Here is a 20,814-nt window from a genome sequence, read left to right as displayed (position 1 = left end):
AGGCTATTACTATTTCATTCACACAAGTTCCAATTGAAAACCGATTGGCAGAGAATGTAGCTTCCTTCTAATTCAAACCAAAGTAGGAATTTCATTGGGTTACCAGCACTTGATTCTTGTGTCCTTTGAGAATCTCAATCCGCTGCCCGTAAACCTCCACCAGCACCCGCTGAACGTAGGAGACGGAGGGATTCCCACGGTGTTCGTTCTTGGCCTCCACGTTAAAGTAGGGCAGCCCCGTCTCATTGGAGCAGACCTTGGCCAGGGTGTAGGTGCAGGTGCCCATGAAGTGGTGCGTCTTTTTGTCAAAGGTGTTGTAATGAGGGTCGTTGTGGATGCGGCAGACCCCATATGTATGTTTGTAGCAGTTTGGGACACCATTTTCGACTCCACAGTAATAATGGTGAGGGCAGGAATCAGGAAAGCAGCTGAGTTGGCCACCTTGACTGGGGCAGGCGCATCTGGTGCTGCAGGTGTCGTCGGTCCAATAGCCGGAGCCCACTGGGTAGTGCTTACCCTGGTGCCAGCACCCACACTGATGGCTGGGCACACAGGTACCATTGTAAAGGAAGAACCCGGAGTCACAGACGCAGGCTTCCGTGCACGTCAGATTGCATGTGCCCGGAGCACTTGGGTTCTTGCAGGTGGATGGACAGGCATTGGCGCAAGGCTCATAGTGGCTGTTGGGTTTGCAATGAATGGCTGCAGGAGGTAAGGGGATCTCCATTAGCTCAGTGACGAAGGCTCAGTCACATAGGGCAGATCACATTCCTCAGTCTTTATGATTCCAGCCAAGTATTTAAGATAGGGGTCTCCAGGACTGTGGCCTACTTGGAATTATGCTGTGTGGCTGGTGGGGCAGGAAGCACACCTAGCTTGACTTGCATGACTGGTGGGTCCATGACCATGCATACGTGTGCGCAGTTCAACTTACACAGTTTGAGCTACGCGTACATGTGCTGGTTTGCTGGCCCACCGCTTGCACAAAATTTAGCTGCTCACGCTTATTGGAAAAGCAGCTCATTTGCTCAAGGGGCCCGGTTCCCCTCCTCTCCCCAAGACATGCCATCAAGGTACAAAGGTTTGGAATGGCTGATTTAGGATAGTTGCCTTCCAGGAAAAGCTGGAGTTGTAGACAGTGTGTCTCTAAAAGAGAATGTAGTAGTATATGTGTCTCTGTGAAAGTGACTGATTTTCTTCAAAGAGACAGAGAAAACACCCTGCCACTTTCAGCTGATTCCCAGATTTTCCCATTTACATAGATGTTTCTCAATCCTCAAGGGTGACCAGAGGCATTGCTGCCATGACACTTACGGCAGAAGGTGGCATTCCGCCAGGGGTCGATGGCAACTCCCAGGGACTGGCAGGCATCTGCGTAGGATTGCAAGCTCCTGCAGAGGGAGCCTGGATCTAAGTGCAGGGCGCACTGATCATAAAGGCAGCTCTCAAAATACCCCGTTGGATCCAAGACGCTATGACACTGTCTGAATGGTCCATTGACATCCATTAGGCGTCCACAGAAATCGCTGCTCTTGGCTGTGTCCTTCTCATCCTCTGTGCAGGTAGGAGTGTGGCCTGAGGAACAACTGGAAAGAAAAGCCACAACTTGGTTCAGTACCCTACAATCTCCATCCTGGACAAACCCACCACTTGGCAATTTAAACTACAAACCTGCTGAGGTTGGCCACCTGCCAGCTGTTGCCCAAGCTTGTGGAGTCAGGCTCTTGTTCCCCATCAGGGTTGAGGAAATCGTCAAAAGGATCCCCGTTGTAGTTTCCGCACATGCCGCAGACCTCACCCTTGTACGTGCTAAGGAGGGACACTTCCACTTGGTGGTCTCCGTCAAACTTGACTCTCAGTCCAAAATCTGTAGAAACCACTGTGTAGAAGCCACTGGGCAAGATCTTCACACCTCGTATTGGAATGGAGGGGACCACAACTGGCTCCCCATCGACCTAGAAGGAGATTCAGTCATTAATGTAGGGGACTCGGGAACAACAAGTGCTCTTTTGTACCCCAACATAGGAGCAAATGTGTCCTTCAGCAGCAGCAGCAGCTCCACGTACCGTAACTCTTCCTCCCTTTCCCAGGTTGATCCGGATGCCAAAGACATCAACATCCACACTCTCAACATAGGAGACGTGCGTGTTGCCCCCTCGATGCTCGTTGCTTGCTTCCACGTTAAAATAGGGGAGCAGAGAGTTGTTCCGGTCACACAGTTGGGAGAGAGTATAGGTGCAGTTGCCCATGAAGTGGTGCGTCTGCTTGTCAAAAGTGTAATAATGAGGGTCACCTGACACCAGGCAGGACTCTGGAAAGAAGAAAGGGAGGTCAGACATGGGCCGGCGTGAGCTAGTTTGAAATTGAAATGAGCAGAGGATACACTTTTGAGAGGAGCAACAGAGTTTTTGGGTGCCTCCTTCAGTTTTAGCAGCTTGATATGGTCCAAGGAACTTCAACCTTGCCTTGTGCTTGACAACAGTTAATTTCCTGAACTTCTCCTCCTCCTATCCATTGAGGCTGCAAGCCAATGCAAAGACTCATTGGAAGAAGGGAAGTGGACAATATATCTGGTTCAACCTTGAAGGGACTCACCTGGGGTGTGTGGTGGTGTCTGGGTGGTTGTAGATTCAGTGGTGGTTGATATCCATGCTGGAAATAGAAATGACATTTGCATTTTTCTCTAAGACTGAGATGTACATCTCAATGTAATAAACATGACTTCCGGTTTAGTCCTGGAACAGTTTTGAGCTTGATACTCCTATGGTCAGGAGTTGTCTCTTCTGCTCTCTCCATGCCCTCCAACCATCTTCCTTTCTAACTGAGGTAGTTTTTGCAATGCTTCGTGCTACACATCCCTAGTTATGCATGCTGGGGAAAATAATGTAATTAAGGAAATTGATGAGTGATGGTGGAAGGGTTACTGCTCAGGAGTGGAATAAGTCTGTCTGCCATGGTAAACATGGACCTCTTGTGTTCAGCAGTGTTTCTCTAGAAAAGAGTTAGGTAATTCTGATCTCACATCCAACAACCAGAGGCTCATGTGCCCTGCAGACCATCCCTGCAGCCACAAAAGTGGGGTGGCAGGCAGTCCTACCTTTAAATAGGACTACAGGTAGTTCTTACACCTGGTCACTTAGTAGTAACTGATCAAGATTTCAAGGGACCCCCCTGAAAGACTACTTATGATCTGGTTTCAAATTTAAAAGCACCCCTGCAGTCATTCATTTATGACTGAGTGCTGAGATGTTGCAGCACCCCCCTGCCTATCTGCCCCCCCCCAACCATCCTGCCACGTCCCTGAAAACCTTCAGCTTCCTTTCCGCCCAGCTGGGCCCCGCTATCTCTTCCACATGTCCTTCACCCATCTTTTAAAGATTTTAAAGCTCTTTTAAAGATTTCTGGAGCTTGCATTGGGGAGGGAGGGAAAGCTGCTCCCTCTCTTTACATTCATGGGTGACATGATGCAGTTCCTGAAGAGGCTGCCAGAAAAGGTCTCTTGGAAGCAGCCGCTTCCCCAGAAATGCTCCAAAAGAGGGAGCTGCTTTTGGGATTGTGCAGTGGGGCCAGGGACACCAGAGGGGTGCAGCAGCCTGACCTCCTTCACCAATTTGCCCTCCGGAGATCTTCAAAAGATAAGTGTGTGATGAACTGCATTGTCTCTTAACAACTACAGCAGGGACAGCAGAGATGGGGATGATTAAGTCAGGCAATCATGTGGCCATCTCGCTCAGTGACCATTACGACTTGTGACCATAATGGACAGGCTCCAATGCAGTTGTGACTCAAGGACTACCTGCAAAGTAGCCATGCGGTGAGAACTGTGGGGTCCTCGGTGCTCTCTGAACTTGGTGACTGTCTTGCACACTTATCATGACCCAACTAGATAACATCATCAGTGCCTGAAGGGAGAAGCGTTTGCAGAATGGAGGAGGAGAAGGGGAGGAGGAAAAATACAGTAGGGTCCTTGGTGCTCTCTGAGCTTGGTGGTCTTCTTGTAGACATTTCATGGGCCAACTAGAGAACATCATTCATGGTAGAAGGGAGGGAAGTCTGGGGGAGGAGGAGGAGGAGGAAAAATACAGTGGGATCCTTGGTGCTCTCTGAGCTTGATGGTCTTCTTGTAGACATTTCAGAGAACTAGAGAACATCATTCGTGGTAGGCCAACTAGAGAACATCATTTGTGGTAGGTCTGGGGGAAGAGGAGAAGAAGGAGGGGTGGAGGAGGAGGGGTAGCAGAGGAGGAGGGAGAGGAGGAAGAAGGAGGAGGAGAAGGGGAGGGGGAGGAGGAGGGGAGCAGGAAGGAGGAAGAGGGGGAGGGGGAGGGAAGGGGGAGGGGGAGGAGGAAGAAGAAAAAGGAGGAGGAGAAGAAGAAGAGGAGAAGGAGGAGGAGGGAGGAGGGAGGAGAAGGAGGGGAGGGGGAGGGGGAGGGGAGGAGGGGGAGGAAGAGGAGAGAGGGAGGAGGAGGGGAAGAAGAAGGAGGAGGAGGAGGGGAGGGGAAGAGGAAGAAGGAGGAGGAGGAGACTGTGGAGTCCTTGGTGCTCTCTGAGCTTGGCTGTTTTCTTGTAGACCTTTCAGTATCCAAATTAGGTAACATTATCAGTACTAACACCCATGATGTTACCTAGTTTGGGTAATGAAACACCTGAACTACAAATATTCTCCTTTATTAGTGGAGATGATGGGCCATTTTTCAAAATGGCCTTATGACTCAGAGCACCTGTGCAACCTGTTGAACTCTGATTAAACTCAGAACATTCCCTGTGCAGGAGGAAGAGGTGGCGAGCAACTTGCTGACAGTACAGGGAAGCAGAACCCTTTGTCTCTTCTGCTCCAGGAAATTGCCCAAGCTTATCGAGAAGATATTATAGGGGTTAAAATTTAACTTCCCAATCAAACGCTTCAGCAGTTGTCCCAGATAGCAAAATCCAGCCACTGTCACCGATTGCGGCTGATTATAACTTAAGCAAGACATCATTAAAATCCTGCTGATTAATGGTGGGGTGAGGTCCGGCGACAGAAGTTGGCAATTGTGTTAACTGCCCTTGTCATCCAAAGAAGGACGGCTGCACACAGGGATCTCCCTGGAAGAAGAAGTGGCTGCTTGTCTTGTGCATCTCAGGGGCCGTAGAGTAAGGGTGTCAAACTCGCAATGTCACGCGACGTGTCGCGACCTATCGTGACTTTTCCCCCATTGCCGGCAAAAGGGCGGGCGCGGTTTTGGCATGACGTATCCGGCCTGTGGGCCGGCAGTTTGACAGCCCTGCCGTAGAGGGTCATGAGTGGTGCTCATAGTCTAATGGGTGGGTCTGCCAAGGGAGGCTGATTCAAGGAAAGGAGCTCTGATTTTCATCAGCCATGGGGTGATTTGGGGCACTGCTCTCATCCCTCTTTAAAAGCCCATAATGGCTGATGCCAGAAGGAAAAAAGGCCCATGTTTTCTCAGATCACTTCCGGTCTGCAGGAGCTTCAGGGCAGGTCCTGCCCCATACAGGAAGTCCTTGACTTACAACTGTTCGTTCAACTACTGCTTGAAGTTACAACAACCAATTATTCCTATTGAGATTTATACTTTTCCAAAAGGCAACTGGACTTCCTTGGTTTTTTAAGAGCCGTATGGTGCAGAGCACAGTATTGCAGGCTGACTCTGCCCACTGCCAGGAGTTCGATCCTGACGGTGCTCAAGGTGGACTCAGCCGTCCGTCCTTCCGAGGTTGGTAAAACGAGGACCCAGATTGTTGGGGTTAACATGCTGACATTTGTAAACTGCTCAGAGAGGGCTGCCAAGTGCGACGGAGCGGTATATAAGTCTAAGCGCTGTTGCAATTTTTTCTTTGGAACGTTTTGCTTCTGGTGCAAGAAGCTTCTTTAGTTCTTCAGAACTAAAGAAGGTTCTTGGGCGAGAAGCCAGACATTTTCAAAGAAAAAGAAACAAGCAAGAAAGTCCAGTTGCCTTTTGGAAAAAGCACTTTTGGGACTTTTATGCCGCTCCTTGTCTTCAGAAACGTTTCTGGTCCTGTCAGTCTGAAAAAGCTTCTGGTCTTTAGCTGTCACGCTGGTTAATTAAATAAATGTCCTCCTTGATTTCCTGCCTGGTCATCTGGCTGTGGGTGTTTCTGCTGTATCTTAGGAGATAATCCGCGTGGTTTGGCGCTTGCGCATGGGAAAAAGAGTCCTGTGGGATTTTAATATCACGATATTATCTGACAGAGGGGCAACTACTTCAGAACAATGTTAGAACTGAAGAAGCGTCTTGGATGAGGAGCAAAAAGTCCTCAAAAAGAAAAACCAAGAAAGTCCAAGCATGACCTAGATCAGTGGTTCTCAACCTTTTTAATGCCGCGACCCCCAACGGTCGTAAGTCGAGGACTACTCAACCGGTCGTAAGTTGAGGACTACTCAACTGGTGCAGCCCCGTTTGCAGACTGGGACTTTTGGCGGGCTCAGCAGGGCAGAGACAGCCTGGACAATTCCTATTGGCTTTGGAAAGCCAATAGAATTAGACTCTATTCAAGAGAGTCTCTTCTATTGGCTTTCAAAAGCCAGTAGAATAAAAGGGAGGAGCACAGCTAAGGAAAAGGGGGAAAAAAATGGCAGACTGCGTTGTTTGGCAACCCCCGTGAAATGGTTGTTCGACCCCAAATGGGGTCCCGACCCACAGGTTGAGAACCACTGGACTAGATGGTCGAGAATCTCCATAGCTACTACAAAATAACTTCTTCCTGGGTTCTGCACAGGAGCCCCGAGTATTTTGGAGTCTGGAGGGCCCCTGGCTTCTCTCCTGTGTGGAGAGACCTCGGATGGCTCCCTTCCTGCTTCCGTCCAGAAGCAGCTGTGGCTCGAAGACTCAGGACCTCTTCTGTGGCAATCCAAGATCAAATTCATGGGAGTGAGAGTGGAGTGAGAAACTGAGATGGGGAAGGAGTCACTTACTGCAAGGCCCCCTTCTGACCGCCACGTTGTCCACGGCTGTGTCCCCGTATTCTGTCAATCCCCGAATGGCATCGAAAGCCACCTGTGAAGAACGAAAGGAAGCCCAGTCAGAGCAAGGAAGATGCTGCGTCTGCATAGCCAGAGAGTGCTGTCCTATTCCTTCCTTCCTTCCTTCCTTCCTTCCTTCCTTCCTTCCTTCCTTCCTTCCTTCCTTCCTTCCTTCCTTCCTTCCTCCCTCCCTTCCTTCCTTCCCTCCCTCCTTCCTTTTCATTCCCCTTCCTTCCTTCCTGCCTTCCTTCTTTCCTTCCTTCCTTTCCTTCCTTCCTTCCTTCCTTCCTTCCTTCCTTCCTTCCTTCCTTCCTTCCTTCCTTCCTTCCTTCCTTCCTTCCTTCTATTCTTCTTTCCTTCCTTCCTTCCCTCCCTCCTCCTTCCTTCCTTTTCATTCCCCTTCCTTCCTTCCTTCCTTCCTTCCTTCCTTCCTTCCTCCTTCCTTCCTTCCTTCCTTCCATCCATCCATCTGTTCTTTCTTTCCCTTCCTTTTCATTCCCATCTTCCTTCCTTCCTCCCTCCCTCCCTCCTTCCTTCCTTTTCATTCACCTTCCTTCCTTCCTTCCTTCCTTCCTTCCTTCCTTCCATCCATCCATCCATCTGTTCTTCCTTTCCCTTCCTTTTCATTCCCATCTCCCTCTCTTCCTTCCTTCCTTCCTTCCTCCCTCCCTGCCTGCCTGCCTTTCCATTTCTGTAGCTGCCCATCTTAGTCAATTACTCTAGGCGGCTTACAATTAACGTGCTTTAATTTTGGTTGGTCTATGAATTAGGCCCGTTTCTCTTGCAGTTTTTCTAGTTCCACAGAGAAAGTGAAGAATTCCGCCCAGGCCGCCCACTTTAGAATGCCACAATCTGGGTGTCACCCAGTAGTGTTGAATAGACTTTGGGGGGATTTTCAGACAGCGTCTTATGATGATCCTCACCTTGGGCGGCTTTAGAAAAGGGCTAGTCTGGTTCTAGGTGAAGGTGGTCAGAATATTAGAATAAACAAAATTGGAAGGGACCTTGGAGGTCTTCTAGTCTATCCCTCTGGCTAAGGCAGGAGTCCTTTTACCATCTAGGATGAGTGGCTGTCCAGTCTCTTCTTAAAACCTCTAGTGATGGAGAACCCACAACAGACTGGACAGACTTGAACTCTGGGCACTAACTAACAAAATGAAATTCAATGGTGAAAAAAGCAAGGTTCTATATTTAGGCAAGAAAAACCAAATGCACAAGTACAGCATAGGTGGTACCATGCTCAATAGTAGTAACTGTGAGAGGGACCTCGGAGTCCTAGTAGACAATCACCTAAATATGAGCCAGCAGTGTGCTGCAGCTGCCAAAAAGGCCAACACAGTGCTAGGCTGCATTAACAGAGGGATAGAATCAAGATCACGTGAAGTATTAATACCACTCTTCAATGCCTTGGTAAGGCCACACTTGGAATACTGCATCCAGTTTTGGTCACCACGATGTAAAAAAGATGTTGAGACTCTAGAAAGAGTACAGAGAAGAGCAACAAAGATGATTAGGGGACTGGAGGCTAAAACATATAAGGAACGGTTGCTAGAATTGGGTATGTCTAGTTTAACGAAGAGAAGGACAAGGGGGGACATGATAGCAGTATTCCAATATCTCAGGGGCTGCCATAAAGAAGAGGGAATTAAGCTATTTTCCAAAGCACCTGAAGGCAGGACAAGAAGCAACGGGTGGAAACTAATCAAGGAGAGAAGCAACCTAGAACTAAGGAGAAACTTCCTGACAGTGAGAACAATTAATCAGTGGAACACCTGCCTCCAGAAGCAGTAAATGCTCCAACACTGGAAGTTTTTAAGAAGAGACTGGACAGCCATTTGTCCGAAATGGTGTAGGGTTTCCTGCCTGAGCAGGGGGTTGGACTAGATGACCTCCAAGGTCCCTTCCAACTTTACTATTATTATTATCATTCATCGCACAGTCAGCCAGATGTTCAGACTGGATTTGGCATTTTGTCTACCTATCGAGTCCTTACCCAGGACCTGGGATAGGCAGATGTGGATGTTTGATGGTATTACAGGTATCGTCGCAGGATGGAAGCAGTTCCTAATAAGGCCGCCTTTTGCAATTGACTAATAGCGAATTTGTCAATGCCAATGGTGTTCAAGTGGTGCTCCAGTTGTTTTGGGATTGCACCCAAGGAGCCTATGACTATTGGTACTACCCTTGCTTGCTTTTGCCACAGTCTTTCTATTTCTATTTGTAGGTCTTTGTATTTTGTTATCTTCTCCAGTTCTTTCTCTTCTATTCTGCTATCTCCAGGCACTGCCACGTCCACTATCCAGACTTTTTTGTCTTTCTTATCGACAATTGTTAAGTCTGGGGTGTTATGTTGCAGGTGCTTGTCTGTTTGAATTCTGAAGTCCCAGAGCAGTTTAATTTTATCATTTTCTATGACTTTCTCTATTTTATGATCCCACCAGTTTTTGCTTACAGGCAAATGATATTTTTTGCAGATCTTCCAATGCACCATTGTTGCTACTTTGTCATGCCGCTGCTTGTAATCAGTCTGTGCAATCTTCTTGCAACAGCTTACCAAGTGGTCCACTGTTTCTTCAGCTTCTTTGCATAGGCGGCACTTACTGTCTGTTGCTGTCTTCTCAATGATGACAGATGATGACTAGATGACCTCCAAGGTCCCTTCCAACTTTACTATTTATTATTATTATTATTATCAATCATCGCACAGTCAGCCAGATGTTCAGACTGGATTTGGCATTTTGTCTACCTATCGAGTCCTTACCCAGGACCTGGGATAGGCAGATGTAGATGTTTGATGGTATTACAGGTATCGTCGCAGGATGGAAGCAGTTCCTAATAAGGCCGCCTTTTGCAATTGACTAATAGCAAATTTGTCAATGCCAATGGTGTTCAAGTGGTGCTCCAGTTGTTTTGGGATTGCGCCCAAGGAGCCTATGACTATTGGTACTACCCTTGCTTGCTTTTGCCACAGTCTTTCTATTTCTATTTGTAGGTCTTTGTATTTTGTTATCTTCTCCAGTTCTTTCTCTTCTATTCTGCTGTCTCCAGGCACTGCCACGTCCACTATCCAGACTTTTTTGTCTTTCTTATCGACAATTGTTAAGTCTGGGGTGTTATGTTGCAGGTGCTTGTCTGTTTGAATTCTGAAGTCCCAGAGCAGTTTAATTTTATCATTTTCTATGACTTTCTCTATTTTATGATCCCACCAGTTTTTGCTTACAGGCAAATGATATTTTTTGCAGATCTTCCAATGCACCATTGTTGCTACTTTGTCATGCCGCTGCTTGTAATCAGTCTGTGCAATCTTCTTGCAACAGCTTACCAAGTGGTCCACTGTTTCTTCAGCTTCTTTGCATAGGCGGCACTTACTGTCTGTTGCTGTCTTCTCAATTTTGACTTTGTATGCATTTGTCCTTAAGCTTGGTCTTGTGCAGCCAGAATTAATCCTTCGGTTTCTTTCTTCAATTTTCCTGCTCTTAGCCATTGCCAGGTTTTATTATTATCTGCTTTCCCAGCTATTTTTTTAATGTATTGGCCATGTAGTGCTTTGTCTTCCCATGCCTCTATTTTGTTCTTCATTTGGTCTTTCTTGTAGGCCAGTTTGGTCTCTCCAGTAGTTAGTAAGCCTTCCTGATATACTAATTTCAGTGCATCTTCATCATTGTTCTTCAGATATTCTTCCAAAGCCATTTTTTCTTCTTCAACCATCTGATGTACTTGTAGCATTCCACGCCCACCTATTTGCCTTGGTAGATAAAGTCTATCAATGTCACTGCGTGGATGAAGGGCATGATTCATTGTCATTATTTTTCTGGTCTGCCTATCCATTGCTTTTAGTTCTGCTTGAGTCCAGTCCACTATTCCAGCTGTGTACCTAATGACTGGGATTGCCCAGGTGTTGATTGCCTTTATGGTATTTCCTCCATTGAGTTTGGACTTTAAGATCTTCTTCACTCTCTTGATGTATTCACCTCTAATCTTTTTCTTGACTTCAGTGTGCTTGATGTTGTCAGCTTGAAGGATACCCAAGTATTTGTAGTACTCTTCCTCATCCAGACTCTTAATGTTATTTTCGTGGGGCATCTTGATTCCTTCAGTTTTCTATTTTTCCTTGTTTGATAGTAAGTGTGGCACATTTGTCCAAGCCAAACTCCATTACAATATCTTGGCTATATATACGGACAGTGTTGAGCAGCGATTCTATTTCAGATGATGTTTTTCCATACAGCTTCAGATCATCCAGTCTAGCAGATGTTTTTGATGTTTGATGTCCTGAGTTATTCAGTATTGTTGACAGAGGAAACAGTGCAATAACAAATAGTAATGGTGATAATGAATCTCCTTGAAATATTCCTCTCTTGATATTAACCTCTCCCAGCTTTTCACCATTGATCTGCAACTGTGTCTTCCATTGTGCCATCGATCTTTGCTGACTACTTCTTGTCTAAGCCAGAGAGTCAAATGCCTCAATGTGCCACATTCATGCAGTTTTCCAAGATCATTTTGTCTATTAGGAGTTGATACTTTCTGCTCAGGTGGAAAGAGATTGTTTTCAACTAGATGCTGTTGTACTGCATCAGCTACCACACCAGTTAGTAATTTGAAAGTTGTTGGTAAGCAGGTAATTGGCCTGTAGTTACCTGGTGTTGCCCCTTTTGCTGGATTTTTCATTATTAGGTAGGTTTTCCCAGTTGTTAGCCACTTTTCAATTTCTCCTCCTTGTAGTATATTGTTGAACTGCTTGGCAATGAGTGGGTGTATAACAGTTAGATGTTTCAACCAAAACCCATGCAGTTCATCTTCACCTGGTGCTGACCAATTTTTGATTTTCTTTGCTCTTTTTTCTACCATTTTTGTTGTTATTACTAGTTCTTTCATTTCAACTTCTGTTTTATTTGCATCCACCTCTTTTAACCAAGCCGCATCCTTGTTGTATTTCTTTGGGTTATCCCATATCTGCTTCCAGAACTGCACTGTTTCTTCCTTGTCAGGTACTGACTGATTCCTTGCAGTTTCTCCATTGATGGATTGGTAGAAACGTTTCTGATTGGATTGAAATTGGAGGTTCTGCCTATAGTTTGCAATTCGAGCTTTATATCTACTGATTTTCCTGGCTATAGCTGTTATTTGTTGCTTTATTATTTCCAGTGCTTCCTTGATCTTCCTTGTTTCTAAGTGGTATTTCTTGATTAGGTATTCTTTGGTCTTCTTGTTCTTCAGCTTCTTTTCTTTCATCTGTTCTAGCTTGCTTGCATGTGATCTTAACTTGCTGATCACATGCAAGCAAGCTATTATTATTATTATTATTATTATTATTATTATTATTATTATTATTATTACATCTGAAGGCAACTTCCATTCCACTGGTTGATTGTCCTCACTGTCAGGAAGTTTCTCCTTAATTCCAGGTTGCTTCTCTCTTTGATCAGTTTCCATTCATTGTTTCTTGTCTTGCCTTCTGGTGCTTTTTGACCCCTTCTTCTTTGTGACAACCCTCCAAATATTGCAGCACTGCTATCATGTCACCCCTAGTCCTTCTCTTCACTAAACTAATAAACCCAATTCCTGCAACCATTTTTCGTATGTTTTAGCTCCAGACCCCTAATCATCTCTGTTGTTTTTCTCTGCACTCTTTCAAGAATCTTAACATCTTTTTTATAGTGTGGAGACCAAAACTGAATGCAGTAATCTAGGGGTGGTCTTACCAAGGCATTGTGAAGCAGTAGTAATAGTTCAGGTGATCTTGATTCTATCCCTCTGCAACCCAGGACTGTATTGGCAACCCAGGACTGTATTGGCTTTTTTGGCAGCAGCTCCTAGCCTTAAGGGCTGCAACTGCTGCCAGAGGTGCCAGGCTTGGGCTGCCAGCTGTTAGAAATAGGAGGGGCATCATCGCACTTGGGGAGCAGGACTGAAGATGCAGTGAGCCTTCGGTCCCATCTATTTTAAAAGAGCTGCCAGGCTATTACCTTGAAGCGAGTCTCCTTCTCCAAGTAGACCGAGGCGAGTCCGTGCTGCCACTCGGGGCCCTGGCTCCCTATTTGGCTCCACACCACCATCTCTGACCCCTCCCACAAGAGGGTCACGTGCAGCTCATTGAAGTCCTCGGCGCCAAACATGTGATAGCGGAAGTCGATGCACACCTCTCCGGAGGCCATCAGCTGGGGACTCTCCAGTCTGTTGAGGTCGTAGGGAACCAGGTTGCTGGCCTCCTGGTAGATGAAGTAGCCTCCTGCAAGAAGAAGGGCAGATGCTCCAAGGGCCTTCATTGGGACAAGGGGGGAGCAAGAGAGGCGAAGGGCCCAGACGTGCCAAGCGAAGGGGGGGATAAGGTGAGATCAAAGAGCCCTGATCAGCTTCATGCCGTGTGTGCTTAGTGCAAACCACATCAGTCATCTCAGGACTTTGCAGGACAGCCATTTGTCTGAAATGGTGTAGGGTTTCCTGCCTGAGCAGGGGATTGGACTAGATGACCTCCAAGGTCCCTTCCAACCCTATTATTCTATTCTATTCTATTCTATTCTATTCCATTCCATTCCATTCCATTCCATTCCATTCCATTCCAATCTATTCTATTCTATTCTATTCTATTCTATTCTATTCTATTCTATTCCATTCCATTCCATATTTATTCCATTCCATTCCATATTTATTCTATTCTATTCTATTCTATTCTATTCTATTCTATTCCATTCCATTCCATTCCATATTTATTCTATTCCATTCCATTCCATTCCATTCCATATTTAATCTATTCTATTCTATTCTATTCTATTCTATTCTATTCTATTCTATTCTATTCTATTCTATTCTATTCTATTCTATTCTATTCTATTCCATTCCATTCCATTCCATATCTATTCTATTCTATTCTATTCTATTCTATTCTATTCTATTCTATTCTATTCTATTCTATTCTATTCTATTCTATTCCATTCCATATTTATTCTATTCTATTCTATTCTATTCTATTCTATTCTATTCTATTCTATTCCATTCCATATTTATTCCATTCCATTCCATATTTATTCTATTCTATTCTGTTCTGTTCTGTTCTGTTCTATTCCATTCCATTCCATATTTATTCTATTCTATTCTATTCTATTCTATTCTATTCTATTCTATTCTATTCTATTCTATTCTATTCTATTCCATTCCATTCCATTCTAATGTCCCATCATCCCTGTCTAAGGACCAATCATCCTTGGCCAAGGGGATGGGGTCTAAGGGCAGTTGGAATCCAGCCCCTGGAACACCCACCCAGCTGCCCACTCAACCAGGTGGCCACAACTTCTTCTAGCCTGCTCCTGTCTTCCGGGGAACCTCACTCAGGCCCAAAGAGAGATGGATGTCCCAGCTACACTGAGCGAGTGGGGGAGGGGTGCATGACCCCTTGACCCATGAGGAAGGGGACCAAGGGTCAGGGAGAATGGGGAGGGGGCTTTCCCGATTGCAGTCATGGAGCACTTACTTCCATCCGGATAGTCCCCACTTGGGCCGGTGTCGGGAGTGGGCGTATCGTGCTTCGTGCGGATCCAGGTGCCTTGGTTGGTGCCACAGGTTTGGGTCCAGTCGCAAAAGGGCCAGGAGTTGTTGTTGAAGTCACAGCTGGCCAGGTAGTCTGAAATGGGGAGGGGGAAACACAGTGAAGAACGGGCAGGCATCCTTCTCAGCAGCCTCCCTCCACCTGGCAGCCTTGAAAAAGAACTCCCATCATCCACAGCTAATGGGCTGGCAAGAAAACCTGAAAAGGGTTTTCCAAGATGCTCGAGAGATGCTGAGTTGGGGGGGGAGAAAGATACTTTAAACTCATCTGACAGGAATGGGGGGGGGCTATACCTGTATCGCGAGTCCAGCTCTCCAAACCAGCTGCCCAGTTGCCACCTTCTCTCCTGCCAAGGGAAGACAGGAAAAGTCAGGCGTTATCCAGGTGCCCACATCCTTCCCACAAGACAAGCGAGACCGACTGATCCATGGTGAGTAGAGCAGGGGGTCCCGAGGAAAATGCATGGGGGGCAGTGCAAGAGAGCAAAGTGCTCCCCATCAGTATGGTGTGGGAAAGGACCACGGAGACTGAGAATAGAATAGAATAGAATAGAATAGAATAGAATAGAATAGAATAGAATAGAATAGAATAGAATAGAAAATAGGGAATGGAATGGAATGGAATGGAAGAGAAGAGAAGAGAAATAGAAAAAAGGAATAGAATAGAATAGAATAGAATAGAATAGAATAGAATAGAATAGAATAGAATAGAATAGAATAGAAAATATGAAATGGAATGGAAGAGAAGAGAAATAGAAAAAAGGAATAGAATAGAATAGAATAGAATAGAATAGAATAGAATAGAATAGAATAGAATAGAATAGAATAGAATGGAAAATAGGGAATGGAATGGAAGAGAAGAGAAGAGAAATAGAAAAAAGGAATAGAATAGAATAGAATAGAATAGAATAGAATAGAATAGAATAGAATAGAATAGAATAGAATAGAATAGAATAGAATAGAAAATAGGGAATGGAATGGAAGAGAAGAGAAATAGAAAAAAGGAATAGAATAGAATAGAAAATATGGAATGGAATGGAAGAGAAGAGAAATATAAAAAAGGAATAGAATAGAATGGAATAGAATAGAATAGAATAGAGAAAAGGAATAGAATAGAATAGAATAGAATAGAATAGAATAGAATAGAATAGAATAGAATAGAATAGAATAGAATAGAATATAGGAGGACTGCTATCATGTCACCCCTAGTCCTTCTTTTCAAGGAGCTGACACCAACAAGGTCTAGCTTGTGTGTTGAGTACCCAACAAACTTTTCATGTCAAAATGCATTGAATACCAAATTCTATGAGTTTCAAAGCAGTTGAGTTGAATTGAATCGAATTGAGTAGGTTTATTTGGTTTACTTGAATCGAATTGAGTAGGTTTATTGTGGTTAGACACACAAGCACCCCCCTGTACTTGCAAAACAGCAGAGAAAATAATAGTAATAATACTAAAAGTGTGCAACTAGTAGAAAGGGGATGCAGGTAGTCCTCAACTTATGACCACAACTGAGCTGAAAACCTATGTTGCTAAGTGAGACATTTGTTAAGTGAGTTTTGCCCCACTTTACGACTTTTCTTGCCACATTTGTTAAGCAAATCACTGCAGTTGATACAAACTGGGGAAAGAGAATAAAAATGAAGAGATGCCATAATATATTAGGTATTATAATGTGCTTTTTTTCTGTTTAATCACAACCAATTTTCAGCGGCTGTCTGGAAAACGTCCCTGCAGGTTTTGTAGCAAGGTTTCTGAGCTGCTTTGCCATTGCCTCCTTCCTTGGGCTGAGAGAAAGTGACTGGCCCAAGGCCAACCAGCAGGTTTTGCGCCAAAGGCGGGAGTAGGACTCTCCGCCTCTTGGTTGCTAGCCTGGTGCCTTAATCACCACATCAAACTGACTCTCACGACAGACAACAAGGAAATGCAATTTTTTTTAAAAAAATATGCAGAATTATATAACAACGGGGAAGTTCCAAAGGAGAAAATAGATGAATATCTAGACAAATCAAAATTGCCTAACCTAACAGAACATCAAAAAGAGGGGTTGAATGAGGATCTTAAAGTTTGAAAAAAACCTGAACTAATTAATCCAAGTGTCAACGCTGCTAACATCGGATGTTCTTGCTTTGATAACAGATGGAGATGCAGCCATTTTCATTCTTATGTTTTACTCTTAGACTTAGAGTTAGAATTAGATGATACTGGGGGGGGGGGAGTAGGAGGAACGTGCATGAGAGTTTAGTTAGACATAACAATATTGTAACTAGTGTGAGAACCAAGGTTTTTTTTTTAAAACAAGAGATGATAAGGAATGGCGGGCTGGAGAACTGGAGGGAAAGCCTGCATTTCAAACTAATTGGAGAATGTGATTTATGACTGTTAATTGGAGGAGGAAATTGTGTTTTGATACTATGTGCTCAGGGGAGGGGAATTCAGATTTTGGCTTCGCCTATATACGTGCCGATGTGATGCTACTCGAATAAAGATTCTTTAAGGTAAGGAGTGCCTCGAAGTTCTTTGAAGAGTTTCCTCTGTCGGAACCAGGACACCAAGATCTCTGGAGATTCTCCATCATCCAGGCCATGGTTGTCCCAAAAGTACTTTTTCAAAAATTAACTGGACTGTGGTTTTTTTTTTTTTTTCCTTGAGAAAGACAGCTTCCTTCTCATCCAGAGAGAGCCGAGGTGGCGCAGCAGTTAGAGTGCAGTACTGCAGGCCACTTTAGCTGACTGTGTTCAGCAGGTCAGCGTTTCAAATCTCACCGGCTCAAGGTTGACTCAGCCTTCCATCCTTCCGGGGTAGGTAAAATGAGGACCCAGATTGTTGGGGGCAATGTAAATATATATATACATTGCTTACTGGTGTACACCGCTTAGAGAGTGCTTGCACTTAAAGCGGTATATAAGTCTCATAAATAAATAAATAAATAAATAAATCCAAGAATCTTCATGGGTTCATCAGAAGCGATGGAGCTTCTTGCATTAAAATGTGAATCCTACTCCAATATTTCTTTGCTTTATCACATGTCCACCATAAATGGTAAAAAGTCCCCTTTACATTTACATTTCCAACATTCATTTGACATACCTTTATACATTCTAGACAACTTATCTGGTGTTAAATACCAGCAGTACATCAACTTATAAAAGTTTTCTTTTAAGTTATAGTTTAGCATCACATTATACCCAAAGTTCCTTCCCCACTGAATCATACAGTGTTTAACCTGTTCACTTCAAGATTCGATGTTCATGCCTTATTCCACTGTAACAGAGGGAATCTTCTCTTTTTTCCCTTCCCTTCCCGATGTTTGCTTTTGTATTTTCATATTTTATAAGCAAATAAAAATCTTTAAAAAAAAAACAAACGATGAAGCTTCTTGGATGAGAAGCGAAATGTCTTCCTGAAGAGGAAAAAAACAAACAGCCCAGTTAACGTTTGAAAAAGCACCTTTGGGATAGCAGCGTTCCAGTATCTCAGGGGCTGCCCCAAAGAAGAGGGAGTCAAGCTATTCTCCAAAGCGCCTGAAGGCAGGACAAGAAGCAACAGATGGAAGCTAACCAAGGAGAGAAGCAAACTGGAACTAAGGAGAAACTTCCTGACAGTGAGAACAATTCGCCAGTGTAATGGCTTGCCACTTGAAATTGTGAATGCTCCATCACTGGAGGTTTTTAAGAAGAGACTGGACAGCCGTTTGTCCGAAATGGTATAGGGTTTCCTGCCTGAGCAGGGGGTTGGACTAGATGACCTCCAAGGTCCCCTCCAACTTTATTACTACTACTATTACTATATGGATCATCGCACAGTCAGCCAGATGTTCAGACTACCTATCGAGTCCTTACCCAGGACCTGGGATAGGCAGATGTGGATGTTTGATGGTATTACAGATATCGTCGCAGGATGGAAGCAGTTCCTAGTAAGGCCACCTTTTGCAATTGACTAATAGCGAATTTGTTGTTATTGTTGTTGTTGTTATTATTATTATTATTATTATTATTCAGCCAACTCTGGCCCTGCCTGCTCCTCCTCCTCTCTGGAGCCTTTAAAAAGGGGGCAGAGACTGGGGACCCCGGAGTCCCTCCCTCCTTCCTGTTGGTCCCACTCTCCTTGTTTCCTTCTCCTGCCCAGCCTCATGGGCTCTGTAGCTCCTGGGCCAGACGGAGCCTCGTCAGGGCATTGTGTCACCTGCCAATCTCGGGTGTTGGCAGCTCAAAGGTGTCTTGGCACAGGTGGGGCAAAGGCCCCTCCCTAGAGAGGAGCCAGGGCAAGCAGGAAACTGGGAGCAGGATGACAGTCTCTGGGGCAAAGGTGACCCCCCACCCTCTTCCCTCCCCCGCTTTCCACTTCCTCGCCTGCTCCCCCCCTCCCCTCCCCTCCCCCTCCCCTCCCAAAGCAGCCCTGCCTGTGGACAGAGACAGTCAAAGGCATCAGGTAGTCCTTGACTTACAACCCCAGTTGACCCCCCCCCAAAGTTCTGTTGCTGAGTGAGACAATTGTTAAGTGAACTTTGCTCCTTATAACAACCTTTCTTGCCACAGTTGTCACTGCGGTTGTTAAGTTAGTAACACGGTTGTTAAATGAATCCAGCTTCCCTGTTGACTTTGTTTGTCAGAAGGTAGCAAAAAGGGGATCACGTGACACCCCCCCCCCCGGGATGCTGCGACCATCATAAGTATGAGTCAGTGGCCAAGCGTCTGAATTTGGATCACGTGGCCACGGGGATGCTGCAATGGTCGTAAATGTGAAAAATGGTCATTTTTCCAGTGCCGTTGTAACTTGGAACAATCACTAAATGAACTTGGACTGCCTGTAATGGACTACCCACCCTTTGTGGCATCACAATGATTGGCTTTGCAGCTAGACAGTTGTGTAGAAGAGCCAGCGGCTGCATTCACACAACCTGGGAAGCATAATGAATATTATCCTGGGTCGCGGCATATTGTGAGTTATTTCTACCCAGTCTGTTGGTTAATTGATGGCTTGATTCATTGTACACACTCTGAAAGCAGGCTGGTTTCATCCCCAGGTTCCATGCATTGTATGAATACAAGGCAGGCTATCGGCATCTTCCCACATTACAGATCAGAAAAGGTCAGTTTGGTCTAGTTATAGTTTAAGGCAACAGGCTGCAGAACGGGAGACGGTGAGTTCTAGTCCTGCCTTAGGCATGAAAGCCAGCTGGTGACTTTAGGCAAATCCCTGCAAGAAAGGGACCCCCCAGGAGGTCATAGCTAGGGTCTTAACCACAGTTAGGGGAAAGGTCTTTATCCGAGTTGATCTGGTAGCCAAGGATGCTTTGGCACTTCAAGGAGAACTTCTTAATGGGACTTCAGCTGCACAGCTTAACATTAACGATCTCTCTCTCTCTCTCTCTCTCTCTCTCTCTCTCTCTCTCTCTCTCTCTCTCTCTCTCTCTCTCACACACACACACACACACACACACACACACACACACACACACACACACACACCGATATAATTTGCTAGTCAAATATAGACAAGTGACAGAAGACAGAGCCAAGTTTTGCTCCGGTGGGAAAAGACGAGAGGAGGAGGAGGAGGAGGAGGAGGAGGAGGAGGAGTAGTGAGGATAATAAACCTTGCTAACAACTCAGAGAGAAGCCCCCAGATGTTGGCTTTCCTCAGGCAGCCCAGAAGTCACATCTGGCAGAGGCAGGCAAGAGCCATTCCCATGCCAGCATCTCCACATTGTCCCAGGGGCACCACAGGCAGAGGAAGAACGGCGAGAAACTGACAAGAACTTCCCAGTTGTTCATCTGATCACGCTCTCAGAAAAGAAGCAGAGACGGACGTTTAACATTCATTAACCGGATCCCTTGCAAAGGGGGGGGCTGAACGGCTTACCCTCGGCTCTCGTGCACGGCAAAGAACAGGAAGACCCAAGTGCCCAGCAGGCACCACCTGGTCCCCATGATGCTGGGCAGCATTAGAAGCTGCTGCTGCTGCTGCTCCTGCTGTTGGTTCTTGTCACCGTCCCTGTGTGTAGCTGCTCCACATAGTCTCAATGCTACCCGGCTGCAGCCAGGAGCAGAGTGAGGACCGGCCTTGGGTGACACAGCCTCAAGAAGAACGACAGGAGGGCGGAGTCCCAGCAGGTTTCTCCCATCAGGTGTGAACACAGGTGAAACCAAGGTGAACGAAGCGAGACCCTGGTCGGAGGAAGCCCAGGTGTGAGGCTGAGTCTTGCTGTTCTCACAACCAGCCAAATGTTGCCCAGGAGTCTGCTAGATCTCAGGGGGGGCTGTGGCCAAAAGCGGGGTGTGTGG

At 45.6% G+C, this 20,814-nt stretch overlaps 1 protein-coding gene across 10 annotated transcripts in view; it reads right to left on the bottom strand.

Moving 5' to 3' along the window:
- The window catches only part of LOC120307151 (IgGFc-binding protein-like), an 82,117-nt gene extending 61,549 nt beyond the window's left edge, over positions 1-20,568 (bottom strand). For all 10 annotated transcript variants that reach the window (XM_039341496.1, XM_039341497.1, XM_039341501.1 and 7 more), the window contains exons 1-10: positions 20,393-20,568; positions 14,822-14,874; positions 14,454-14,603; positions 12,952-13,214; positions 6,935-7,016; positions 2,596-2,652; positions 2,067-2,311; positions 1,672-1,955; positions 1,315-1,586; positions 104-702 (exon numbers count right to left, since the gene is read on the bottom strand). In XM_039341496.1, coding sequence (XP_039197430.1) covers positions 104-702; positions 1,315-1,586; positions 1,672-1,955; positions 2,067-2,311; positions 2,596-2,652; positions 6,935-7,016; positions 12,952-13,214; positions 14,454-14,603; positions 14,822-14,874; positions 20,393-20,475 — 2,088 coding nt within the window. In that variant the 5' untranslated portion in view covers positions 20,476-20,568. The remainder of the gene's footprint in view (positions 1-103; positions 703-1,314; positions 1,587-1,671; positions 1,956-2,066; positions 2,312-2,595; positions 2,653-6,934; positions 7,017-12,951; positions 13,215-14,453; positions 14,604-14,821; positions 14,875-20,392) is intronic.
- Positions 20,569-20,814: the final 246 nt, after the last annotated feature.

Source organism: Crotalus tigris, unplaced genomic scaffold (genome assembly GCF_016545835.1).
Source record: "Crotalus tigris isolate CLP2741 ecotype Arizona unplaced genomic scaffold, ASM1654583v1 scf7180000017765.3138416, whole genome shotgun sequence".
NCBI lineage: Eukaryota > Metazoa > Chordata > Lepidosauria > Squamata > Viperidae > Crotalus > Crotalus tigris.
The sequence above is the reverse complement of the archived record's forward strand: the minus strand, read 5'-3'. Positions and strand labels throughout refer to the sequence as shown.